This window comes from Scyliorhinus torazame, chromosome 11, assembly GCF_047496885.1.
Source record: "Scyliorhinus torazame isolate Kashiwa2021f chromosome 11, sScyTor2.1, whole genome shotgun sequence".
NCBI lineage: Eukaryota > Metazoa > Chordata > Chondrichthyes > Carcharhiniformes > Scyliorhinidae > Scyliorhinus > Scyliorhinus torazame.
Genome location: NC_092717.1, coordinates 210,274,310 through 210,297,200, shown reverse-complemented (window position 1 = coordinate 210,297,200; position 22,891 = coordinate 210,274,310). Strand labels below are relative to the sequence as shown.

Here is a 22,891-nt window from a genome sequence, read left to right as displayed (position 1 = left end):
TGAGTATTTCCCCGGGGCCATCGGGAGCGGCGCTGTCGCTAGCGCCTCCAATCCCGGCACCCTACACAAACTCTCCTCCATTCTGGCCCATTGGGAATCAACCCCTCTGACCCAGCTCCGTACCTTCTCCACATTCGCCGCCCAGTAATAATACATCTGGTTTGGAAGACCCAAACCCCCTGCCTGCCTTCCTCTCTGTAGATTCTGGCCATCTTCCCTCCCCATATGAACGAGGGAATCATCCCTTCAATCTCTCTTTAAAAAAATGCCTTTGGCAGGAAAATCGGCAGGCATTGAAAAATAAACAGGGATCACGGCAGCACATTAATTTTAACCGCCTGTATCCGACCCGCCAATGACCGAGGGAGACCATCCCACCTTGCCAGATCAGCTTTTACTCTCCCCACCAAACTAGAAATGTTGTACCTACGGAGCCCGCCCCCAATCTCTGGCAACCTGCACCCCCAGGTATCCAAAGTAAGTCCCTGCCTTACGGAATAGCAGCCCCCCCCCCCCCCCACCCCTGCCCCACCCCTGGCCGAGACAGCACAAAATATTCACTCTTGTCCAGATTTAATTTGTACCCTGAGAAAGACCCAAACACCCGAAGCAGCTCCAGTATTCCCCCTATTGACCCACTTGGTTCCGACACGTACAAGTCATCGGCATATAAGGACACCCTATGCTCTCCGCCCCCCCCCCCCCCACCCCCCCCCCACACACACACACACACACACTATCCCTTTCCATATCCCCAAACTTTTTCTTAATGCGATGGCCAATGGCTCAATTGCAAGTGCAAACAGCAGGGGGGACATAGGACATCCCAGCCTAGTCCCACGGTGGAGAGGAAAGTATTAAGAGCAGTTGTTATTTGTGTGGACGCTGGCACTCGGCTCCTTATATAATAGCTTTACCCAGTCCACAAATCTGGGTCCAATTCCAAACAGCTCTAGAACTGCCATCAAGTACCCCCATTCTACCCAGTCAAATGCTTTCTTGGCGTCCAATGCCACAACCACCTGTTTCCTTCCCCTCCGCCGGTACCATAATCCCGTTCAATACCCTCCTAATGTTAACATTTTACATTCTAATGCCGTATTGACTCCTCTTTGTGTAGTGCAGTGATTCTTAAACATTTTGTAACCCATATTCAATTCTCCGGCGTTAATTACCAAGCCACGAGTTGGCCTCCATTTACAACTACTACATTTTTAATTTGTGTAAGTTTTTAATTGCTCCCCTTTTCCATTTAAGCATGTTCATTTCCACAATAAAGCATAATTTTTCGTTTTGGGAAATCAAAGGGAAGTGTAGGAAAGGTGCGGAGTGAGCCACATCGTGAATGCTCCTTCCTGGAGTGGGATTTGAACACAATCTGACGGAAAAGTTTCTAAGTATCATTTGTGCGGGTTTTGCTGTGAGTATCCTAACTCAAACCCCCCCCCCCCGCCCCGGCTCTGTCAACGAGTTCCCCACCGCTATCTAACCACACTTTAGTCACTTTATTGGGCTCTGGGAGTTTCTCCCTGGTCGAGCCAACACTCTTTTCCATTACTGGAGAGCTGAACTCGCCGGCCAAAGCGGCTCCTCTGAGATCGGGCCTTCATTTTGAAAGAGTGCCCCGATCTCTAGATGGGATTGAGGGTCCCCCACACTCTCCACCCATGGGCAATGTCACCCTCCACACACATGGGCATTACCCCACACACCCACAAGTGAGGACATCCCATTATGGAGTCGCTAAGGGCACCCCCTTTTCAGGTCATCCCATGCTCTGTTTCGGGCCACCCCACCAGGACCCCCACCCTTCATACCCTTCCTTCACCTCCCCACCTTTCTTACCCCCAACCCTCCTTTCCTGAGCACGGCCCCCCTCAGACCCTGACCCTTGGCAGTGTTGCCAGCCTGGCAATACCAACCAGGCAAATCTGTTAGGTTGATGGATGCACAAAAGCAATATTCAGATTGGGCTTTAGGACTCATTCTGGTTCCTGTAAGTTCTTATATTGATCAGCAAAAATATTTCATGTTGTCTCCGGACATATGACCTGGTCAGTCTTAAAATCCCCATGAACAGGCATTCCTTAGTTGTGCCAAACTAAATGAAGGGGATCAATTTGACAGATGTACAGTGCACAAGACAGCTTGGCAACTTCTGGCATAATTTCTTTTCCAGAAGTCCGTCAAATATAATTTTTGACCATGCAGGTTAAAGGATCATTGCATCCGAGCAAACCTGCTCATCACAGCTTTTTTTGATTGAGTAGCTGTATAATATCTGTGGATGCACACTCGTCAAAACGTGTTCTCGCTGGGCATGCACACGGAAGATCATTACAGCTATCATTGGACTCGCTGTCATATGCAGTTACTGCATACTTGTGATGGTAACTTGTTTCTCTCCTCTCTGTCAAGACTTTTGGTAATTTATCTTTGCAGTTTGCAGGCACTTAATAGATTGGTATGTCAAGAAAATATAACCAATCAGCCTTGAAAAAAATAATAGACTTATTGATGTAAAGCTCCGCTTTGAAGCCCTCTGACTATTGTGATGCCATTAACCATTGAATAGTTTCTCTGCATAATTTGCTGCAGTGGAAGAAATTTGAAAAGATTTGAATTTACATAGTGCCTTTCACACCACAGCATTTCCTCAAGCATTTTGCTGTCAATAAGTACTTGCTTTTAAGTGATGTCTCTGTTCTAACACAGGAGACATGAATTCTAATTATAGCGCAGCAAGCTGCCACAAACAGCAGCATGATAATGACCAGATCATTTTTGTTTTGTAATGTTGATTGAGGGCTGAATATTGATCAGGTCACCAAGGTCACCTAATCCAGGTGTACAAGATTGTGAGGGGCATGGACAGGGTGGATAGGGAGCAGCTGTTCCCCTTAGTTGAAGTGCCAGTTATGAGGGGACACAAGTTCAAGGTGAGGGGCTGGAGGTTTAGGGGGGATTTGAGGAAAATCGTCTTCACCCCGAGGGTGGTGACAGTCTGGAATGCACTGTCTGGGAGGGTGGTAGAGGTGGGTTCCCCACATTCTTTAAAAAGTACCTGGATGAGCACTTGGCACCTCATAACATTCAATGCTATGGGCCAAGTGCTGGAAAATGGGATTGGGTAGACAGGTCAGGTATTTCTATGTGTCGGTGCAGATTCGATGGGCCGAAGGGCCTCTTCTGTGCTGTATCATTCTGTAATTCTGTGACAGGAAGCTCCCCACTTCTTCAAAATGGTGCAGTGAGATGTTTTAGGTCAACTGAAAGAGCTTTGCGTCACAACCAAAGCTGACACCTCTAACAGTGAAATATTTTCTCAGTACTGCACTGGAATCGATTTTTGTATTCCAGTACCTAGAGCAAGACTTGAACCAGTAATCTTCTGACTCAGAAGCAATGGTGCTAACCTCTTGAGCCTCGTGTGTGTGGAGCAGTTGAGGGGCAGCACGGTAGCATTGTGGATAGCACAATTGCTTCACAGCTCCAGGGTCCCAGGTTCGATTCCGGCTTGGGTCACTGCCTGTGCGGAGTCTGCACATCCTCCCCGTGTGTGCGTGGGTTTCCTCCGGGTGCTCCGGTTTCCTCCCACAGTCCAAAGATGTGCAGGTTAGGTGGATTGGCCATGATAAATTGCCCTTAGTGTCCAAAATTGCCCTTCGTGTTGGGTGGGGTTGCTGGGTTATGGGGATAGGGTGGAGGTGTTGACCTTGGGTAGGGTGCTCTTTCCAAGAGCCGGTGCGGACTCGATGGGCCGAATGGCCTCCTTATGCACTGTAAATTCTATGATAATCTTTCAAATGTGCCATGATGGGAGCACATAGGCTGTGTCCAAGCAATATTCACTTTAAGATGTGTGAATGCGTAACAAAGCAGCCATGCACATTATGCAGTAATTAGAGGGAGCATGAGTGCTGCGGTTCAAGGTTCATTGAATAGCCTGAGGGATATTATTTGGTAAATAAAAAAACCATCAAACCTCATTACAACCACCCCTATTACTACATTCCTTTAGTTTTCATTACAACCATCCCTATTACTACATTCCTTTAGTTGAACCTAAGAGTTGTTGTTTTCTTATCCTTAAAATTCCTATGGTTCCAAGTGGATAAATTCCCAGTTTATCACAAATCTTTCAGCAGCCCTATTTAAGGTACTAATACTGGAGTGGGAGGAGTTGTTCCTTAATAAAGAGGAGCTTTGTGTTGAAAATACCCGTGCAGTGATAATGTATGGTCCAACCAGAATGCTATAACTCGAGACTGGCCTAAAGTTGGAATTTCCTAAGATATTTGTTGGCATTTAAAACACCAGGCACATTAAAAAATTCTATTGGCATCAGAGGGGGTGGGCCCGAGAGGAGCTTTGACTTTGGGAGATTGAATGTCCCTGTCACTTAAAGGGACGAAATGCAGGTCCTCAGAAGTTGAAAGAAGGATGCACCCTGGGATCTTGGTAAATATTGAAGAAAAAAGTTTGTAGAGATTTCAATGTAGCCCTTAGCAAAAGTTTCTTGTACAGTGAAGTATTTTGAGGAGTCCAGGGAACCTTTGTTCTCTGATCTGGCAATATGCTGTTTTCATCCTGCAACAAGGCAGGTTCTCTAGTGGCACAGGGACATCCCCAGAGGTGTTTAAATTATTCATTCTTCAGCCTGTGCCTGTTGACTAGCGTTAATGATAGAGATCTTGAGTAACTGCATCCTAACAGGATAAAAGTACACCTCTAACCCATTTGATTTTTATCTGCCTGTACATTAACACTGCTAACAAATTTGGCGGGGAACAAAATCACATACAAATACAAATTCATATATACAAATCAAACTGTGGCTTGTGGCAAGGAAGATGTACATCATGGACTATGAATTGTCACAAGTTGTTTGTCAATTTGTTTTGCAAAAATGACGAGCCCAATTCTCCGGCCTCGATACGCTCTCGCTCAAGCATAACGAGGCCGGTGAATAGTGGGAGAGGCCAAAAACGAGATCCGCGGCAGTTGCCAAACAGTTTGTGATGCAGCCGTCCGTTCCCGTCGACAAAATCGGGATCTCGCCATAGTGGGGCGAGAAATCAATTACAACCACTTAAGCCTCATTGCCATACAATTAACGAGAGCTACCCCATATCCAACGGCCCCCTGTCATTCAGCGGCCTCCCCAGGAAGTGCTCACACTCGGCTTCTGTGGGTACTGAGGAGGTGAGTAGCCATCGTTGCTCTCAGGCAAGTTGCCTGGGGGTGCTGGGCTTGTCACCCCAGTGTTTGGTGCGGGATGGGAGACCTTCGCAGGGGTGGCCACCATGGGGGTTGGGGGTGAGCTTTGGGGGCAACCGGGGGGCAACCGCTCATGGCACCACCATGCCAACCCGTAGATCATATGTACCCGTTCCGGGGGCAACACCACCGTCTGCCCCAACAACCACCCATAACCCCCATCGACTGCTGAGGCCTCTGGCTGCACGGCTGAAGGTTGCACGGTAGCACGGTGGTTAGCACTGTTGCTTCACAGCGCCAGGGTCCCAGGTTCAATTCCTGGCTTGGCTCACTGTCTGTGGAGTCTGCACGTTCTCCCTATGTCTGCGTGGGTTTCCTCAGGGGCCTTTGGTTCCATCCCACGAGTCCCGAAAGACATGCTTGTTCAGTGAATTGGACATTCTGAATCCTCCCTCTGTGTACCCGAACAGGCGCCGGATGTGGCGACTAGGGGCTTTTCACAGTAACTTCATTGCAGTGTTAATATAAACCTACTTGTGACAATAAAGATTATTAAATTATTGCTGAATTGGCAATCATGGTTAAGTGAGCACTTCACACTTGCCAAGTGGATTCCAATGGATGGGCAGGCCAGGTAGCATGTGGGTGTCATTGCCTAAGATCCCAATCACACCCTGATTCCTGGACACGGCGCTTGAACACTGCGGGAGGCAACACCACACGCGCAACATCACTTGCGACGAGAAGCCTGTGAGGCCTTGTTAAGTAGACCAATCAACGTTGAATTGCGTTGTCAGCCTCGCTGGGCCGAGCGCCGGGAAGCTCGCAACAATTCCCGTTCGCATTCACACTTAGAAGTTTTTACGGAGAATTACGCCCAACATCGGCCCCTTGACCTTCCTGTGATACACGTACCCACGAGGATTCACTTGGTGAATGTGTGAAATGCTCACTTAACTACGATTGCCAATTCCGTATGAGCAATAGCCTTCAGCTGCGTCGCCCGAGGCCTCCATGGTCCGTGGGAGTTATTGGTGGCCTGTGGGGCATGTGGGCAGGGGCTGGGGTTACCCCAGAACGGGACCACAAGGTCCAGGGGTTGGCATGGTGGACCCGTGGGCACTGAGAAACCCATCTCTATCCCTCTACCCCCCTAGGTCATGGATTGGCACGTCCACATCTCCACAACCCCCCCCCCCCCCCCAACCAATGGCAGCCCAGCCAGACCAAGGCTGCTCCCTCAGTGGCTTCCCCTCCCCCTTCCAGCACCAGGATAGCAGCCCCAGTGCTTCCAGGCTCTTTGCCTGTGAGCAAAGATGGCTACTCACCTCCTCTGGTCCCGTAGCAACCCTTCCACCAGTTTCATGTTTTTAAAAAGGAGTACTAATTGGCGTCAGTGTTGGGGAGGCCATTCCATCACGGGAGGCTGTTAGATAGGGGTTTGTTCCCATTAATTGTATGGAGTTTGGGCTTAAGTGGTGATTATTGATTTCTAGCCACGTTATGGCGGGATCCTGATCGGTTAGATGGCAACAGATCGGCGCATGGCGTGGTTCTCGATTTTGGCCTCTCCAGCGATTTAACGGCCTGGACAACGAGACCATTAAATCACGTATAGTATTCTAGGCATGGCGTCAGCAAGGCCTGAGATAGTTGCAGTCAGACTTCACTCTGAAAGAGCCCAAATTTAACTACGTGTAAATGAATAAGCTTTGAATGAGTTAAAAACAGGCTGGTATACTCTGAATCCTTTGTGATAAATGTTAGTGTATCATTTCTCCTAATTGCTTGATGTAGCCACACGATAACGTTGTGTGATTCACATACAAGAGCACTTGGGTTTCTTTAATGACTAAAATGTTCCAATCTTTCACCGTATAAAAAATATTTTGCTTTTTCCATTTCTCATGGAAAAGTTGACAACTATGCTTCTATGTTTCTACTTTTCCATACTATATTCCATTTGACGCATTCTTGTGCACTCATTTAATTTATCTATCTCTCTGTGCAATCTCTTTTTGTATTCTCACGGCTTACTTTCCAACCTAACTTTTTATCTTCAGCAAAACTAAGTATATTGCACTTCTCTTATCGAAGTCATTGATTTATGGCGCAATCTACCAGCCACGTTGCGCCCGAATGGGATCGCGTCACAGCCTGTACTTCCTAAAGCCAGTATACCTCGGGAGATCTACCCAGGCATCATGATCAGGATCCCGTGGGACCGAGCCTCGCAAAGTATGTTTAAAAGCTGTTTAGGCTTGGTGACCTAGGATCTATCAGGCTCCCAGCATCTACCAGCCTTCCCAGGGAGTCCCCAGCCAGATGCCATTCAGTACTGGTCCACACAAACGTGGACCAGGAGGAACAGCACTCGGGAGGTCTCCCGGGCCATCGGAGGCCCCTCGTGGTCAGGAACATGGCAGGGTGGTCCCTTGGCCCTCCTCCTTGAATATGGACACCTTGGTACTGCCAGATTGGCATCTTGGCACTGCCACTCTGGCATTGCCAAGGTGCCCTGTTGGCATCGCAAAGCTGGACAAGGTGGCAGTGCCAGGGTGCGTGGGTGACAGGCTGGCACTGCCAAGTTCAGGGCCTGAGGAGGGCCATGCCCATGAAAGCAGGGTGGAAGGGGCTCTGAATGATGGAAGGGGCCTCTGGAAGTTTGGGTGGGGCGTTGGAGGCGAGGACCCACCTGTTTCAGGATCCTGAAATGTGGGACCTGAAAGGGTGTGTGGGAAGGCCTGAAACGGGGGAGGTCCTCAGTGAGCCAATAGCGGGGGTGTCAGCATTTGAGGGGGGGGGGGTAAGTGCCCATGTGTGTGGCGGGTGACATTACCCATGGGTGGGGCGTGCAGGGCACCGACAAGCCCACAACTAGGTAGGGATAGCCTTTCAAAATGGTGGCCCAAACTCTGAGGAACTGATCTCCGCAGTGTGGGCTTGACCAGAAAGAAACTCCCCAGGGTCCCAAAAAGTGATTACGTGTGGTTAGATAGCGGTGGGGAACTCACCAGCAGAGCCAGTGAGAAACTCCCAGCAAAACCTGCCACAAATTACGTTTAGAAACTTTTCCGTTAGATTGCGCCCATAGAATGCATGTTCCTGAGACCCCAAAAGGCAAGCACTGAACCTTGAAGTACCCCGCGAGTTACGGCCAACCCAAATAAAGCATTTATTCCCACTTTTCTTTCCATCCATTACTCAACCCTCTAACCATACTAATATATTACCCCATATCCCATGAGCCCCAATTTTGTGCAATAAGCTCTTGAGTGGCACCTTGTCAAAACTTTTGCTTTTAAATCCAATTATGCTAAATCCGTTGGTTTCCCTCTATCTACCCTACGACCTCATAGATGCTTACAAATTGTCAAACATGCTTTCCTTTTCATTAAGATGTGCTGACTGCCAAATCTTATGCCTTCCTACGTTCCCTATCGCTGTGTCCCGAATAATAGATTTAACATTTTCCCTCGTGCTAGTGTCAGATGAATTGGTTTACTGTTCCATGTTTGCAGCTCACGGCTCACATCAACAATTCCGACTCTGGAATGAAAATGCCATTTAGATTGTCACTAAATATTGTGACAAAAAGGAAAATAAATTAGTACACATTCAGCAAGAGTATGTAACTTGCAAATGAATTTCAGAATAATTGATGTGACAATGTTAATTTTGGAGGTATAAGGAGGGATTGAGGGGGGATGGCGGCAACTATATGAATGGGCTAAAAGTAGGGGGAAAAGGTGATTAAAAGCAAACAACATACTGGACAATGTATCATAGAATTATAGAATTTACAGTGCAGAAGGAGGCCATTCGGCTTATCGAGTCTGCACCTGCCCTTGGAAAGAGAACCCTACCACACCTCCACCCTATCCCCGTAACCCAATAACCCCACCTCACCTTTTTGGACACTAAGGGGCAATTTAGCATGGCCAATCCACCTAATGTGTACATCTTTGGACTGTGGGAGGAAACCGGAGCACCCGGAGGAAACCCATGTAGACACGAGAAGGACGTGCAAACTCCACACAGACAGTTACCCGAGACCAAAATTGAACCCTTGTCCTGGAGCTGTGAGGCATCACGCTAACCACTGTGCCACCGTGCCACTCACAAATGCATTGGAGGGCTTGTCCGGGATACTCCAATCATGACCAAACTCATATAGATTACACGCCTGTACACATATATACAGAGATACTGGCTAAACATATGTCCCACCTGTCCTGGGGCTGTTCAGCACAGGGCTAAATCGCTGGCTTTGAAGGCAGACCAGGCCAGCAGCACGGTTCAATTCCCGTACCAGCCTCCCCAAACAGGCACCGGAATGTGGCGACTAGGGGCTTTTCACAGTAACTTCATTTGAAGCCTACTTGTGACAATAAGCGATTTTCATTTTCATTTCATTTCATTTCACTACAAGTCTACTGATCATGCCACGCAGCTTCTTTAACTATACTTCCTTCTACCTGGCTTCCTCTTGGAAAACTATTTCATTTTGCCAGTTTTTCAGTCTCTGTCACATCTGTTTTGACTATGCCACCTTCTGCACCAATGCAACTGGTATGTCTTGTTTTTTCCTCAACACAGGAATTCTTTCCACCATGGTTGATGGGGTTTTCGGCCGTGTCCACACCATGTCCCACACCTCGCCTCCTACCCCTTCCTTTCCCACCCAGAACTCTGAAGAGCTTCCCCCTATCATCTTCTACCTACTAGCATCCACATTCAACAGATTGTCTCCTCCCATTTCCGCTACCTCCAGTGTTATGCCGCTACCAAACTCCTCTCCTCCCCCTTCTGCATTCCAAAGAGACTGTTCTCTGCATGACATACAGGTTCCCCAACATCCTGTTCCATTCCCATCGTACCTTTCCATGCAAGCACAGGAAATACAACGGTGGCTCTTTTACTTCCTGTGTTCCCACTGTGGGACCCCAAACAGTTTTTCAGGTGAACTAGCAATTTTCCCGTCCTGGTGTCAATTTAGTGTACTGTATTCACTGCTCACGACGGAGTCTCCACCACACTGGGGAGGCAGTGGTGGAGTGGTAATGTCACTGAGCTAATAATCCAGAGGCCTAGACTAATGCTCTGGGGTCACAGGTTCAAATACCACCATGGCATCTGGTGGAATTTAAATTCAATGAATTAATCAACAACAACAAAAATCTGAAATGAAGGCCAGTTTCCTTCTTGGTGATCATGAAACCATCATTGATTGTCTTAAAAACCCACCTTGGGGAAGGAAATCTGCTGTCCTTACCTGGTTTGGCCTCTTTGTGACTCCAGACCCACAGCAACTTGGTTGACTCTTAACTGCCCTCAAAAGACATTTTAGGACAAATCCTGGCACTTCCAGCAATGCCCACATCCCATAAAAGAATGGAGGGGAAAATAAAGGCAACCAAATGTAGATTGGTTGGCTGCATTGCAGAACCTCCTTTCAATGTATCTGCAGTCCACCTGTCCTCAGCCTCCAACAAAAGTCAAAGTTTCAGCATTGGGCATAACTTCAAATCATAGCCTCTGTACACATTTTTTGTGGATGGCTGCTGATGGTAATAATTCTATTTCCATTCACACCTGTTGGTCTGTCTTTTGTTTCTTCACATATCTCTTTACCACCTCCTGCTGCCGTGAACCATTTGTCATTTCATCTCTCCTTCCTTCCACCCCATAAAGACCTTTCCGTTTGCTCTTCCTCTCCTCCCCGTTACCTTCTCCAGCTCCCCTGAAAGGTCATCAACCTGAAACACAGACTCTTGCTCCCCTCTCCACGCATGCTGCCAGACCTGCCGCGTTTTTTTCCAGCATTTTCTGGCTTTGTACCAAAAACATACACACATTTGTTCCTCTGGGAGGTGATTGGGTGGAACAGGATTATGTAGATACGCTGACGTTTTACTTGATCGCTTTAAGAAGGGGCAGAGAAATCTTCACAGGGCATTTTCTCAGGAAGTTAAATGGAGGAAAAGGATTTGATGAATCAAATCTCCTCCCATGTCCTTATCATTTCACTGCTGCTAATGACATGCCCTCCAGTTATTCAAAATGTATTTTTAAGTGTACTGAGTGCAATACGATTATGCTGCTTTATGAAGCTGTAGATGTTACTGGAGCACTTATTATAAGTATCATTAGTATTTTCAGCATAGAATGCATGATATTGCATCAGAATTTAGATATTTGGAGGAAAAATTGACTTTCTGACCAAAATTAATTTATTCAAATGGAACTTGGTATAAGCAGAGCTTTCTGTTGATGGAATCAGCTAAATCTTTTAGCTGAAATGACACTAAAGATATTTGTCGCAGGTCTGAACGGTTTAGCGTGGTGCTGTCGCTCCCTTTTTTACATAGTAAACAACACAATCCTCAGCATTACCTGATTATAATGGGGAGTTTAATTACATTACAATAATTGTTTGTTTGGCACTTCTGCTTTATTGTATTTGGATTTGTGTTAAACCAAGCCTTTGCTGAACAATATCATTGACCTGGTAGAGACATAAGCTATTTCATTTTTCTCTCTAATATCTTTTTTTTTCCCCCCCAATTAATAGGGCATCTCTTTGGAGCTCTTGTGTGGTCCTACCACTTTTAGCGTTGACCTGGATGTCTGCAGTGTTAGCCATCACAGATCGAAGATCAGCCCTCTTTCAGATCCTCTTTGCTGTCTTTGACTCTTTGGAAGGCTTTGTCATTGTAATGGTCCACTGCATTTTGAGAAGAGAGGTATGTCACATGGAAATACATGTGAGATTAAAGGGCAGGGGAAATGTTTTGCAGGGATAATGAAATGAAATTCATATATGTGTGGATCTATCTTTAATTAACTGGAAGGGGAATAAAAATGTAAGTGGTGATGCCAATGGCGTGTTTGGTTTGCATGCGTTTCCTCATAAACCTGGATGTGATATCTGTTTTACATGTTTCAAAAATATACCGATAGGGCATCAAAGATTCTTGCCAGTGATTGTAAGGTGCTAATCAAGGATTTAGATGACATTAAATGCCATATGAGTGAAACTCTGTGGGGTTATATGATCCCAGCACCCAAGGTAGTTTCTTGAGATAATTCCGAGAGGCGGGTTGCTTTTCTTCAGATTGAGGTCATCCACACAGCACAGTGAGGGTTATTTCATTCCAGTCCATGATCACGTCAAACTTGGTCAAATCTGCTACACGAAATTGACCATCTTCATTATTTTTCATGGCGTTTGCTTGAAGGAATAACCCCTTTGAAGTGCTTTTCAGCGGTTGATCTTGTCTGATGTGAAACCCTTTCCCAGAATAGATGTTGGAACCTCACACAAATTAAAAACAGTGCTTAAGGCTGGAAAGGGAAGTTAATGAATCGAAATGTCAGACGAGGTTATGTTAGTTAAAGTTAAAATAGCGAAAACGGGTCGAGGAGAATGAAGATGAGAAAATGTCAGTGAAAGGGAAGACTGAGTGAACAGAGCAAAATTATTTGAAATGCTTTGTTTGTATCTTAAAATGCTGCCTTTGTTTTCGTGGTGTTGACAGTAATGTTACTCCTCTCATTCAGGTAACCATTTTAAAATGTATATCTGCGTGTGTGTGTGTGTGTGTATCTAAATTATTGAAACATTTTTTTAAAATGACACATTCCCAGGAGGTGTTTGCAGCCTGATCGGTTTATATTACATATCCTCTTTATATACTTTCTGGAGCGATTCTTAACATTGCAAAACTAGGGGCCATAATTGTAAGATAATCACTGAAGAAAATCAGGAAAGAATTCAGGAGAAAACTCTTCACTCCAAGAGAATGTAAAACCGACAACCACATGGAGTGGTTCAGATGAATAACGTAAGGGGAAGCTGGATAAGTGCAAGGGTGGAACAATAATAGAAGGGTAAGCTGATAGGGTGAGACGAAGTAAATGGCACGTAAGATGAAAATAGTGTGGAACAGAAATACTGGCACAGGGCAGAATAGTCTTTACCGGTGCCAGAAAACACAGCAATGGCTGTCCGTTTTGATGCCTGATAACCACACCAATCTGTATTATGGATGAATAAGTGTGATACGAGAAATGAATGTACTGAATGATAATGGAGTTATTGATCGACAAGTTCAATATGTGTTAGATCTGGATGATGTTTAGCAAAGAGTGTTCAAAGAACCAATGATTTCACCAAAAGGTTCTTGAGCATTTGTATTTTTCTTCAGCTTCCCCTTGCATCAGTAAGTCATAATATAGACTAAGGTGCAAACCAGAGTATACATAACTGCTGGCAGTATGTTGATATAAATAATGTGGGTCAATATTACACAGTCAACAAAAATGGCAAGATTCCTGGTCAAATGATGATGCTATCCTCATGGTTTCGTATTTGTGTTAGGAAGGTTAAGCTGTGAAGTTCATCAACGGATGATTTTCTTGCTGAACAAAATACCATTTTAAACGAATGAAATTTTCTATGTTGTGTGAACTGAGTGTTCCCCACCCTTGACTTTTAAAGAATTGAAATGGAAACCAAAGAAGAAAGTAAAGATATTCTGAAGGAGATGGCTGCTAATTGAAGCAGTGGTATTCTCATCAGAGTTTGCCTACATCCCCCAGTTCTTGAATAACTATTGAGCACCATTAACATGCAGAAAAATGCAAGATCTAAAGTTTTGGTCAAGAAAGCTGTCATGCTCTGGTCCTATAGTACCTGCTGTTAGCCAAGCCAAGCACAACGTTAATGGTGTCCTTTTGAGGTTTGTCTCATTTCCAGGTACAATACCTGAGATCAAACTGGATCACCTGCATACGAGGGAATATGGTGTTCATGCGAGGAAGGGAATTTAAAAAAGCATATTGAAATAGAACTGTTTTCTTGAACCCTTTAAGTACTAAAGATCCTTTGTCGATTTTTAATGCATGGTTTCCTTCACATGACACCTATAGAAATGATTCTCTGTACCTTTCCAATTCTGAATATTACAAAGTAGTAAAAATAGTACAATTCTGATTATTCTCTGAATAAATGGATTACATGATTACTCAAATACCAGGTTTTGTTTTATTTTGAACACAACAGTTAGTTGCAATCCTAAGGGTTAATATTGCACAGTTTGTGATCCATTCTCGCCAAGGAAAATATGGATAAAATATTTTCTCCAGTTAATATTGGGAAGATTGAAACCAATGTCTTCAACAGCAGCAACTCACCACCACCACCACCACCACCACTACCATCATTACAAGCTATGTACTCTTGCCACCTATTTTATTCCTTCATCAGCCAAGTTGAATGAGACTATTTGTAACCTCAGCATCAGAAACAACCCTGACCACCAGTTTCCACGGATGTAGCATAACTTATATCCTATTCTCCCGATCTGCAGAGTTGAATCCTCTTGGTCCTCCAGTTTAAAATTTCAAAATCCCTTCATAGCTTTTTCTTTGCTATCTCCCTGATCTCTTCCAACCCTACATCCACCGCTGACACTCAACTCCCTCTCAGTATTCATAACTGTGAGGATAAAAGGGAGAGCATACTGACGTAGCCATCTGGCGCGTATGAATCGTAAAATGACTAATTGATAAACATATGATTAAAGTTGTGTTTAAACTTGAGTTAGAAAAGGACAGAAACTGAGGAGACAGCGTTAATGAATGAGAAAATGTCAAAGGAAGTTCGAATGAAGTGTGGCCTTTTTACATGGGCAACCATGTCTCAAGTCATCTGAACCCCATATTTCAGAGTGCCTTCTGCAGCTACACCCCCTTTTCTTCCTCTCAGATCCTTCTTAAAACAAAACATTGGCCATTCTTCTTAAAATCTGTTATCTTTGTCGCACAAAACAATACTTTGGGGTGATAGTTCTGTGACTCGATTGAGATAGAACTTTCAAAAGGTTTCATGGTATTTGAATAAATCATTGGAATGTTCCAATGATGTTTGAAAAATTCATCATAACTTTCATCTCTTGATACTTGCACAAATCCCCGAGTGAACAAAAGCAAGCCACCCATTTTGAGTTCAGTTTACTTCTGTTCTAAATTGCGATTTAAATGCAAGTCTCTCCGACTTAACTCTTTCAACCTTGACAACCAAATTTTGAGTTTATGGAAATAATGTGAGGGTTTCAGCAACTGATTCATTAGAAAATTCTCAGGGAAACCAATTTTTGGCAATGTCTGATTTCATATTCAGCATTTAAACTTGGTGAAAGTCATTTGTTTCTAAATGCTATTAAGAAAAATAGTGTCTGAAGTCACCTGTATGCAATACTAGTTTCAGGCTTTGATACAAATATGAAATTTTGCTTTAGCAATGCCATATATGATCTATGAGCTTTTAAGTTCCATAGGCATTGCCTATGATGTGAAAGAATGGATTCACACAGTCAAAATAACCTTTCATAGACTAATAAAATGATACCGTGCAGGAGGTCAGTTGCCATAGTGTGCCTTTGGAAGAATTATTCAATTAGTCCTACTCCCTTACTCTTTCCCTACAGTCCTGCAAAATTCTCCTTTTCAAGTATTTTATTAAATTCTGTTTTGGAAGATGTTCTGGAATCTGCTTCCACCTCGCTTTCAGGCAGTGCATTCTCGATCATAACCACTCCACATTTCCTCATTTTCTGGTTATTCTGGCTAATTACCTGAAATATTGTTTCCCCTGGTTATAGACCCATCTGTTATTGGAAAGTTTATCCTTATTTATTGTATCAAAACCTCTCGAAATTTTGAAGACTTCTGTCAAATCTCCCTTTAATCCTCTGCGCTAAGGAACACAACCCAAGTCTCTCCACCAACTGAAGATTTTTGTTCCTAGCACCTTTAATATAAATCTCCTGATCGAAGGTCTTGATATCCTTTCGAAATTGTGGTGCCGAGAATTGGCCACAATGTTCCACTTGGGCTGAATTAGTGATTTGTAAAGGTGTAGCATAACATTCTTTGCTTTTCTTACCCAGTCCAAAGATGTGCAGGTTAGGTGGATTGGCCATGCTAAATTGTCCCTTCGTATCTGAAGGTTAGGTGGGGCTATGGGTTTGAGGAGAGTGCACCAAGGTAGGGTGCTCTCTCAAATGATCAGTGCAGACCCGATGGGGCAAATGACCTCATTCTGCGCTGTGGAGATCCTATGGTTCTATTTACAAAGCCAAGGCTTTTGTAACAGTCATCTCAACCTGCCGCCTTCAAAGACCTGCATAAGTACATCTCCAGGTCTCTCTGTTTTTGCAGCCCTTTTCTTTTCAAATTGTATAATTAATTTTATGTTGGCTCGCCTCATACATCCTGCCAAAATTCGATCATTTTGCATGCCTCTATGTTAAATTTCATCCGCCGTATGTATGGGTATTGAAACAATCCATTTTTGTCCACCTGAACTCTGTCTTCACACTGTTTACTATATTTCTAAGTTACTGGATGAAATTTAGTACCCTCTCCCATGGTGATTTTGGTGGAATCGGGCATTTAATCAGACAGGAGGAATGTGGGTGGAGGACTCTGCCGTCTACCTGCCTCCATCCCAATTAATGCCCACTTATTAGACCCACCCTGCAACCTCTGGTATTCACCCAGCAGCACGTAGGAGGTTTGCCATGCACCGAGCATGACAAACAAACCTGTAGTTGCTTGCAGGATCCTGAGGAAGGGCAGGGTGGAGTGACTCGTTCAAAGGCAGCTATTGCCTGATAAACTGACCTGACATTATGGAGGGGGGGAACCTGCTGAGAGCCACGACCTCCTCCTCCCCCCCTCTTTTCCTCCCCCCCCCCCCCCAGCCTTGCTGCTTCCTGCTGACCTCTTTTCCCCTCAAACGCCCCCCCCATCCCCCCCCAAACCCTTTGACAACACATGTCGAAGGTTAGTCATGATCTAATTGAAGGGCAGAGCAGGCCCAAAGGGCCATATAGCTGACTCCCGCTATTGCTATTTATGTCACGCTAAGGTAAAATCCACGATGACCATTTCCCCTTTGAGGGGGAGAGCTGATTGATGGTGATTTAATCTGAGGATCACCATGTAGCACAATCAATCACTCACGAGGTGAGATGAGATGAAGTCAATCGATGGCTTTATTACACAAACTTGTTACCCAGCAGCTCGGTTACAGAATGCGGCTGCTGGGAGAACCCGGGTTCTTATACTCTGCCTTACTGGGTGGATCCAGTAGGCGGCAGATCCAATCAGGACCCATTGTCTGTCCACCAGTAGCCTCTCGGCATCACAGGGTACCGTAATATCCCTAATACATACGACCACATTCACCCCTTGTTAAAAAAGAACCCGGCGGGGTGGTGGGTCGTATGGAGGTAGGGGTTTACAAGGTCGGTACTGGGATTCCCTTAATACAGTGGCTATGCATCGATATCAACTGTTAACTATTTACAATGCTGCTTTTTCCTTGGCCACTGAATTATTTACAGATCTTGCTTTGTCACGCAGATTCGATGAGTCGAATGGGTGCCCTGGTCATCCTTGCCGATTGTCTCTGTCCCGGTGGTGGTGCAGGCGCTGGCTCGGGCACTGTCGTCTCTGGGAGCGTCGCGATGTTCCTGTTTCACTACTCCTGGGCGGGCACGGGAGAAGGACCGATCCACCCGGGAAGGGAGCGGCTGTGGGGTGCGCCGGCTGGAGCGAGGGGGTGATTGGTGTTGGGGAGGTGTGGGGAGCTCCGGCGGGCGCTCGGTCCCGCAGGGAGACCGTGTCCTGTCGGCCATTGGGGTATGCCACGTAGGCGTATTGAGTGTTTGCATGGAGGAGATGAACCCTCTCGACCAACGGGTCCGATTTGTGCGCCCGCACATGGTTTCGGAGCAAGATGGGTTCCGGGGCTGCCAGCCAGGTCGGGAGTGACGTTCCGGGAGGACTTCCTAGGGAAGACAAGGAGGCGCTCGTGAGGTGTTTGATTAGTTGTGGTACACAGCAGTGACCCGATGGAGTGAAGGGCATCCGGGAGAACTTCCTGCCAACGGGAAACTGGGAGACTTCTGGACCGTAGGGCCAGTAGAACGGTGTTCCAGACCGTTCCGTTCTCCCTATCTACCTGTCCGTTACCCCTGGGGTTGTAACTGGTCGTCCTGCTCGAGGCGATGCCCTTGCTGAGCAGGAATTGACGCAGTTCGTCGCTCATGAAGGAGGACCCCCTACTGCTATGGATGTAGACGGGGAAACCGAACAGTGTAAAGATGGTGCAGAGGGCTTTAATGACTGGCAGCGGTCATGTCGGGGCAGCAGATGGCGAAAGGAAAACGGGAGTATTCGTCAACCACGTCCAGGAAGTATGGGTCAGTGGAGGAGAGGGGGCCTTTGAAGTCCAGACTGAGGCGCTCAAAGGGACGGGAAGCCTTTATCAGGTGCGCTCTATCTGGCCTGTAAAAATGCGGCTTGCACTCTGCGCAGATTTGGCAGTTCCTGGTGGCTGTTCAGACCTCCTCGACGGAGTAGGGCAGGTTGCGGGACTTTATGAAGTGGTAGAACCGAGTGACCCCCGGGTGGCAGAGGTTCTCGTGGAGGGTTCGGAGACGGTCCACTTGTGCGTTGGCACATGTGCCGCGGGATAAGGCATCGGACGGCTCGTTCAGCTTTCCAGGGCGATACAAGATCTCATAGTTATATGTGGAGAGTTCGATCCTCCAGCGCAAGATCTCGTCGTTCTTGATCTTGCCCCGCTGCGCATTATCGAACATGAGGCTACCGACCGTTGGTCAGTGAGGAGAGTGAATCTCCTACCGGCCAGATAATGCCTACAATGCCGCACAGCTTCTACTATGGCTTGGGCTTCCTTTTCCACTGAGGAGGGGCGGATTTCTGAAGCGTGGAGGGTGCGTGAGAAAAAGGCCACGCGTCTGCCCGCTTGGTTTAGGGTGGCCGCCAGAGCTACGTCGGATGCGTTGCTCTCGACTTGGAAGGGGAGGGACTCGTCGATCGCGTGTATCGTGGCCTTTGCGATATCCGCTTTGATGCGGCTGAAGGCCTGGCGGGCTTCTGTCGTCAGGGGGAAGGTAGTGGAATGAATTAGCTGGCGGGCCTTGTCCGCGTAGTTGGAGACCCAATGGGCGTAATAAGAGAAAAAGCCTAGGCAGCGTTTCAGGGCTTTAGGACAGTGAGGGAGGGGGAACTCCATAAGGGGGCGCATGCGTTCAGGGTCGGGGCCTATGACTCCATTACGCACTACTTAGCCGAGGATGGCTAGACGGTCGGTGCTAATCACGCATTTTCCCCTGTTGTAGGTGAGGCTCAGGGCGTTAGCGGTCTGGAGGAATTTGCGGAGGTTGGCGTCGTGGTCCTGCTGGTCATGGCCGCAGATGGTGACGTTGTCTTGGTACGGGAACGTGGCCTGTAAACCGTGCTGATCAACCATTCGGTCCATCTCCCGTTGGAAGATCGAGACTCCGTTAGTGACGCCGAATGGAACCCTTAAAAAGTGGTAGAGCCGCCCGTCTTCTTCGAAGGCAGTGTATTTGCGGTCGCTCGGGCGGATGGGGAGCTAGTGATATGCGGACTTAAGGTCCACGGTGGAAAATACCTTGTACTGTGCAATCCGGTTGACCATGTCGGATATGCGGGGGAGAGGGTACGCATTCAGCTGCGATTACCTATTGATGGTTTGACTATAGTCTAGGACCATCCTCTGCTTCTCCCCGGTCTTTGCAACTAACACCTGAGCTCTCCAGGGACTATTGCTGGCCTGGATTATGCCTTCCCTCAGCAGCCACTGGACTTCTGACCGGATAAATGTTCGGTCCTGGGCGCCGTACCGTCTGCTCCTCGTGGCGACGGGTTTGCAATCCGGGGTGAGGTTCGCAAACAGGGAAGGCCGTTCAACCTTGAGGGTCGCGAGGCCGCAGATAGTAAGTGGGGGTATAGGGCCGCCAAATTGGAACGTTAAACTCTGGAGGTTGCACGGAAAATCTAACCCCAGGAGTGTGGGAGCGCAGAGGTGGGGGAGGACATAAAGTCGGTAATTCTTAAACTCCCTCCCCTGCACCTTGAGGTTCGCGATGCAGAACCCTTTGATTTCTGCGGAATGGGATCCCGCTGCCAGAAAAATCTTTTGGGTACTCGGGTGGATCGAAAGAAAACAGCGCCTTACCGTATCCGGATAGATAAAACTTTCCGTGCTCCCAGAGTCAATCAGGCATGGCGTTTCGTACCCGTTAACCAGCACTGTCGTCGTTGCCGTTTGGAGCGTCCGGGGCCGTGACTGATCCAGGGTCATCGAAGCCAGTCGCAGTTGCTGCATTGAGGCGTTTTCTTCAGGCCCCGTGGAGCCGTCCATGCTGGGGTCCTTGGCTGTCAGCCAAGATGGTGGCGTCCACTGATCGCACGCGGTCGGGGGGGTGGACGAAATGGCGGTGCCCATGAATCGCACGTGGCCGGAGGGGCACAAGATGGCAGCGCCCATTCCCCCCGCATGGAGTCCGGGACCCAAAATGGCGGCGCCCGTTTGCCGCACATGGATCGTTGGGGGGGGAGTTGAGTCTGTGGTCCCAGTTCTCCCCCGGAGATTGTGGCGACCCCCCGGGACTGGCACACCGCTGAATAGTGTCCCTTCTTGCCGCAACTTTTACAGATGGCAGAGCGGGCCGGGCAGCGCTGCCGGGGGTGTTTCGATTGCCCGCAAAAGTAGCAGCGGGGCCCCCCCGGGTGGTCTGTTGCTCTGGCCACGCAGGCTTGCGGGGGGATGTGGGGTGCCGGGGAGTCGATAGCGGCGGGGGTCCACGGAGCACAAAGGTCGGGGGCGTAAGCGCGGGCGTTCTGCGATGCCACATCGAACTAGGCAGCATGGGCCCATGCCTCCGTGAGCTCCAGTGAGTCTCTTTCCAGCAGTCGCTAGCGAATTTGGGATGAGGTCATACCTGCTACGAAAGCATCCCGGATTAGGAGTTCCGTATGTTCGTTAGCCGTAACCGGTGGGCAGTTGCAGTTCCTTCCCAGTATTAACAGCGCACTGTAGAACTCATCCAGTGATTCCCCGGGGATTTGCCGTCTCATCACGAGTTGGTGGCGTGCGTAGACCTGATTAATGGGCCGAATGTAGATCCCTCTCAGCATGGTGAGTGTCGTCGGGAAATCCTCTGCGTCTTCTATGAGTGTGTAGATTTCCGGGCTCACCCTGGAATGCAGGACCTGCATTTTCTGGTCTTCTGTAGGTCTGCCGGTGGCTGTTTGGAGGTATCCCTCAAAACACGCTAGCCAGTGTTTAAAAGTGGCAGCTGAGTTTGCCGCGTGGGGGCTGATTCGCAGACACTCCGGGGTGATCCGGAGCTCCATAGTCTTTTAAAGTGTGTGTAATAAATTGTAACACAATCAATCACTCACGAGGCGAGATGAGATGAAGTCAATCGATGGCTTTATTACGCAGACGTGTTCCCCAGCAGCTCGGTTACAGAATGCGGCTGCTGGGAGAACCCGGGTTCTTATACTCCGTCTTACTGGGTGGAGCCAGTAGGCGGCAGATCCAATCAGGATCCAGTGCCTGTCCACCAATAGCCTCTCGGCATCACAGGGTACCGTAATACCCCTAATACATACCACCACACACCACACCTCAGACGAAGGGCAAGGTTGAGAAGGTGGAGCCTTTATGAATTACCTTAGCCAATACGGGAATTAATCCCACATTACTGGCGAACTGTGCTAAACCAGCCCCCGTCCTTATGCTGTGCACAAGCTGGCTGCATGTCTCCATGCTTCACACCACCATTGAACATCAATGGTGATAGATTGTGTGTGAAGTGCTTTTGGAAGCCTTGGAAATGTGATAAGAGATTGAATAAATGTGATTTTTTTTTTTCCATTTCTTTCAGAAAAAGGTACCGCCTTCCAAATCACAGAACCATTTTCGCCCTGTGAACCCCACTGCATACCAGTGGGGGGACGGAGGGGGGGTAGTTACTAAAACCGATACTTCAAGTGGAATTAGCTGACATCATTCGAATGCATTCTTCAAACAACAGTGCTTTCACGCACTTCTCATTAAAAATGGTTGTGGATACGTCCTTGCTCACATTGCCAGGTTCGCTGGCCGCAGCATCCGATGAGGACTGAAAACATGCGCGGGAATCAAGATGCGCGATTTACCCGGGCCCGTTGTCTCTGATGTAGACAGTGCACTGACATTGTGCTGCCTACTGATTTACATCATTAGCATGCCGTGAGTGCTGAATAGCTCATGCAGGGTTTGAGGGGTGGTGGGGAGAGGTTGGTGCAAGTTAAAGCTCAATTGCACTATCTAAAGCCAGTCTGCATTTCTTAACAGGGAAATGCATTTTAGCTGCGAGAGGTGCTGAAAGTAATTGTGAATGTTAACACGATGCAGAAAAGATTGGCATGACTTGGCAGTGAACAGGCTCCAAGACTTTCTGATATTGCACTGGGAAGAGATGCCATCTATCCATATGGAACTTAAAACGTATACTTTGCAAAGGCACTGGGACCAGACAGTTGTCATTATTAGTGGCCAGTTCAGCCCTGAGAACCTGGATGCAGGACCAAAAGAAGTTCAATGAATGGTCAAAATCAGCAAATGTGGCTTCAAATGCCATTTTCCACCAAATGCACTACTAACCTCACATAGTGCTCAATTGACAACACCCCATCTCTGAGCTGTCAATCACCATTCATGCCTAACATTCACAGCTTTGCCTCACTGTTGCAAGACTCACACACCCATATT

General features: G+C 47.3%; 1 protein-coding gene across 12 annotated transcripts in view; it reads left to right on the top strand.

Annotated features, from left to right (window-relative positions):
* The window catches only part of adgrb1a (adhesion G protein-coupled receptor B1a), an 888,347-nt gene that overhangs the window by 768,591 nt on the left and 96,865 nt on the right, over nucleotides 1-22,891 (top strand). For all 12 annotated transcript variants that reach the window (XM_072468272.1, XM_072468276.1, XM_072468275.1 and 9 more), the window contains one exon: nucleotides 11,795-11,966. In XM_072468272.1, coding sequence (XP_072324373.1) covers nucleotides 11,795-11,966 — 172 coding nt within the window. The remainder of the gene's footprint in view (nucleotides 1-11,794; nucleotides 11,967-22,891) is intronic.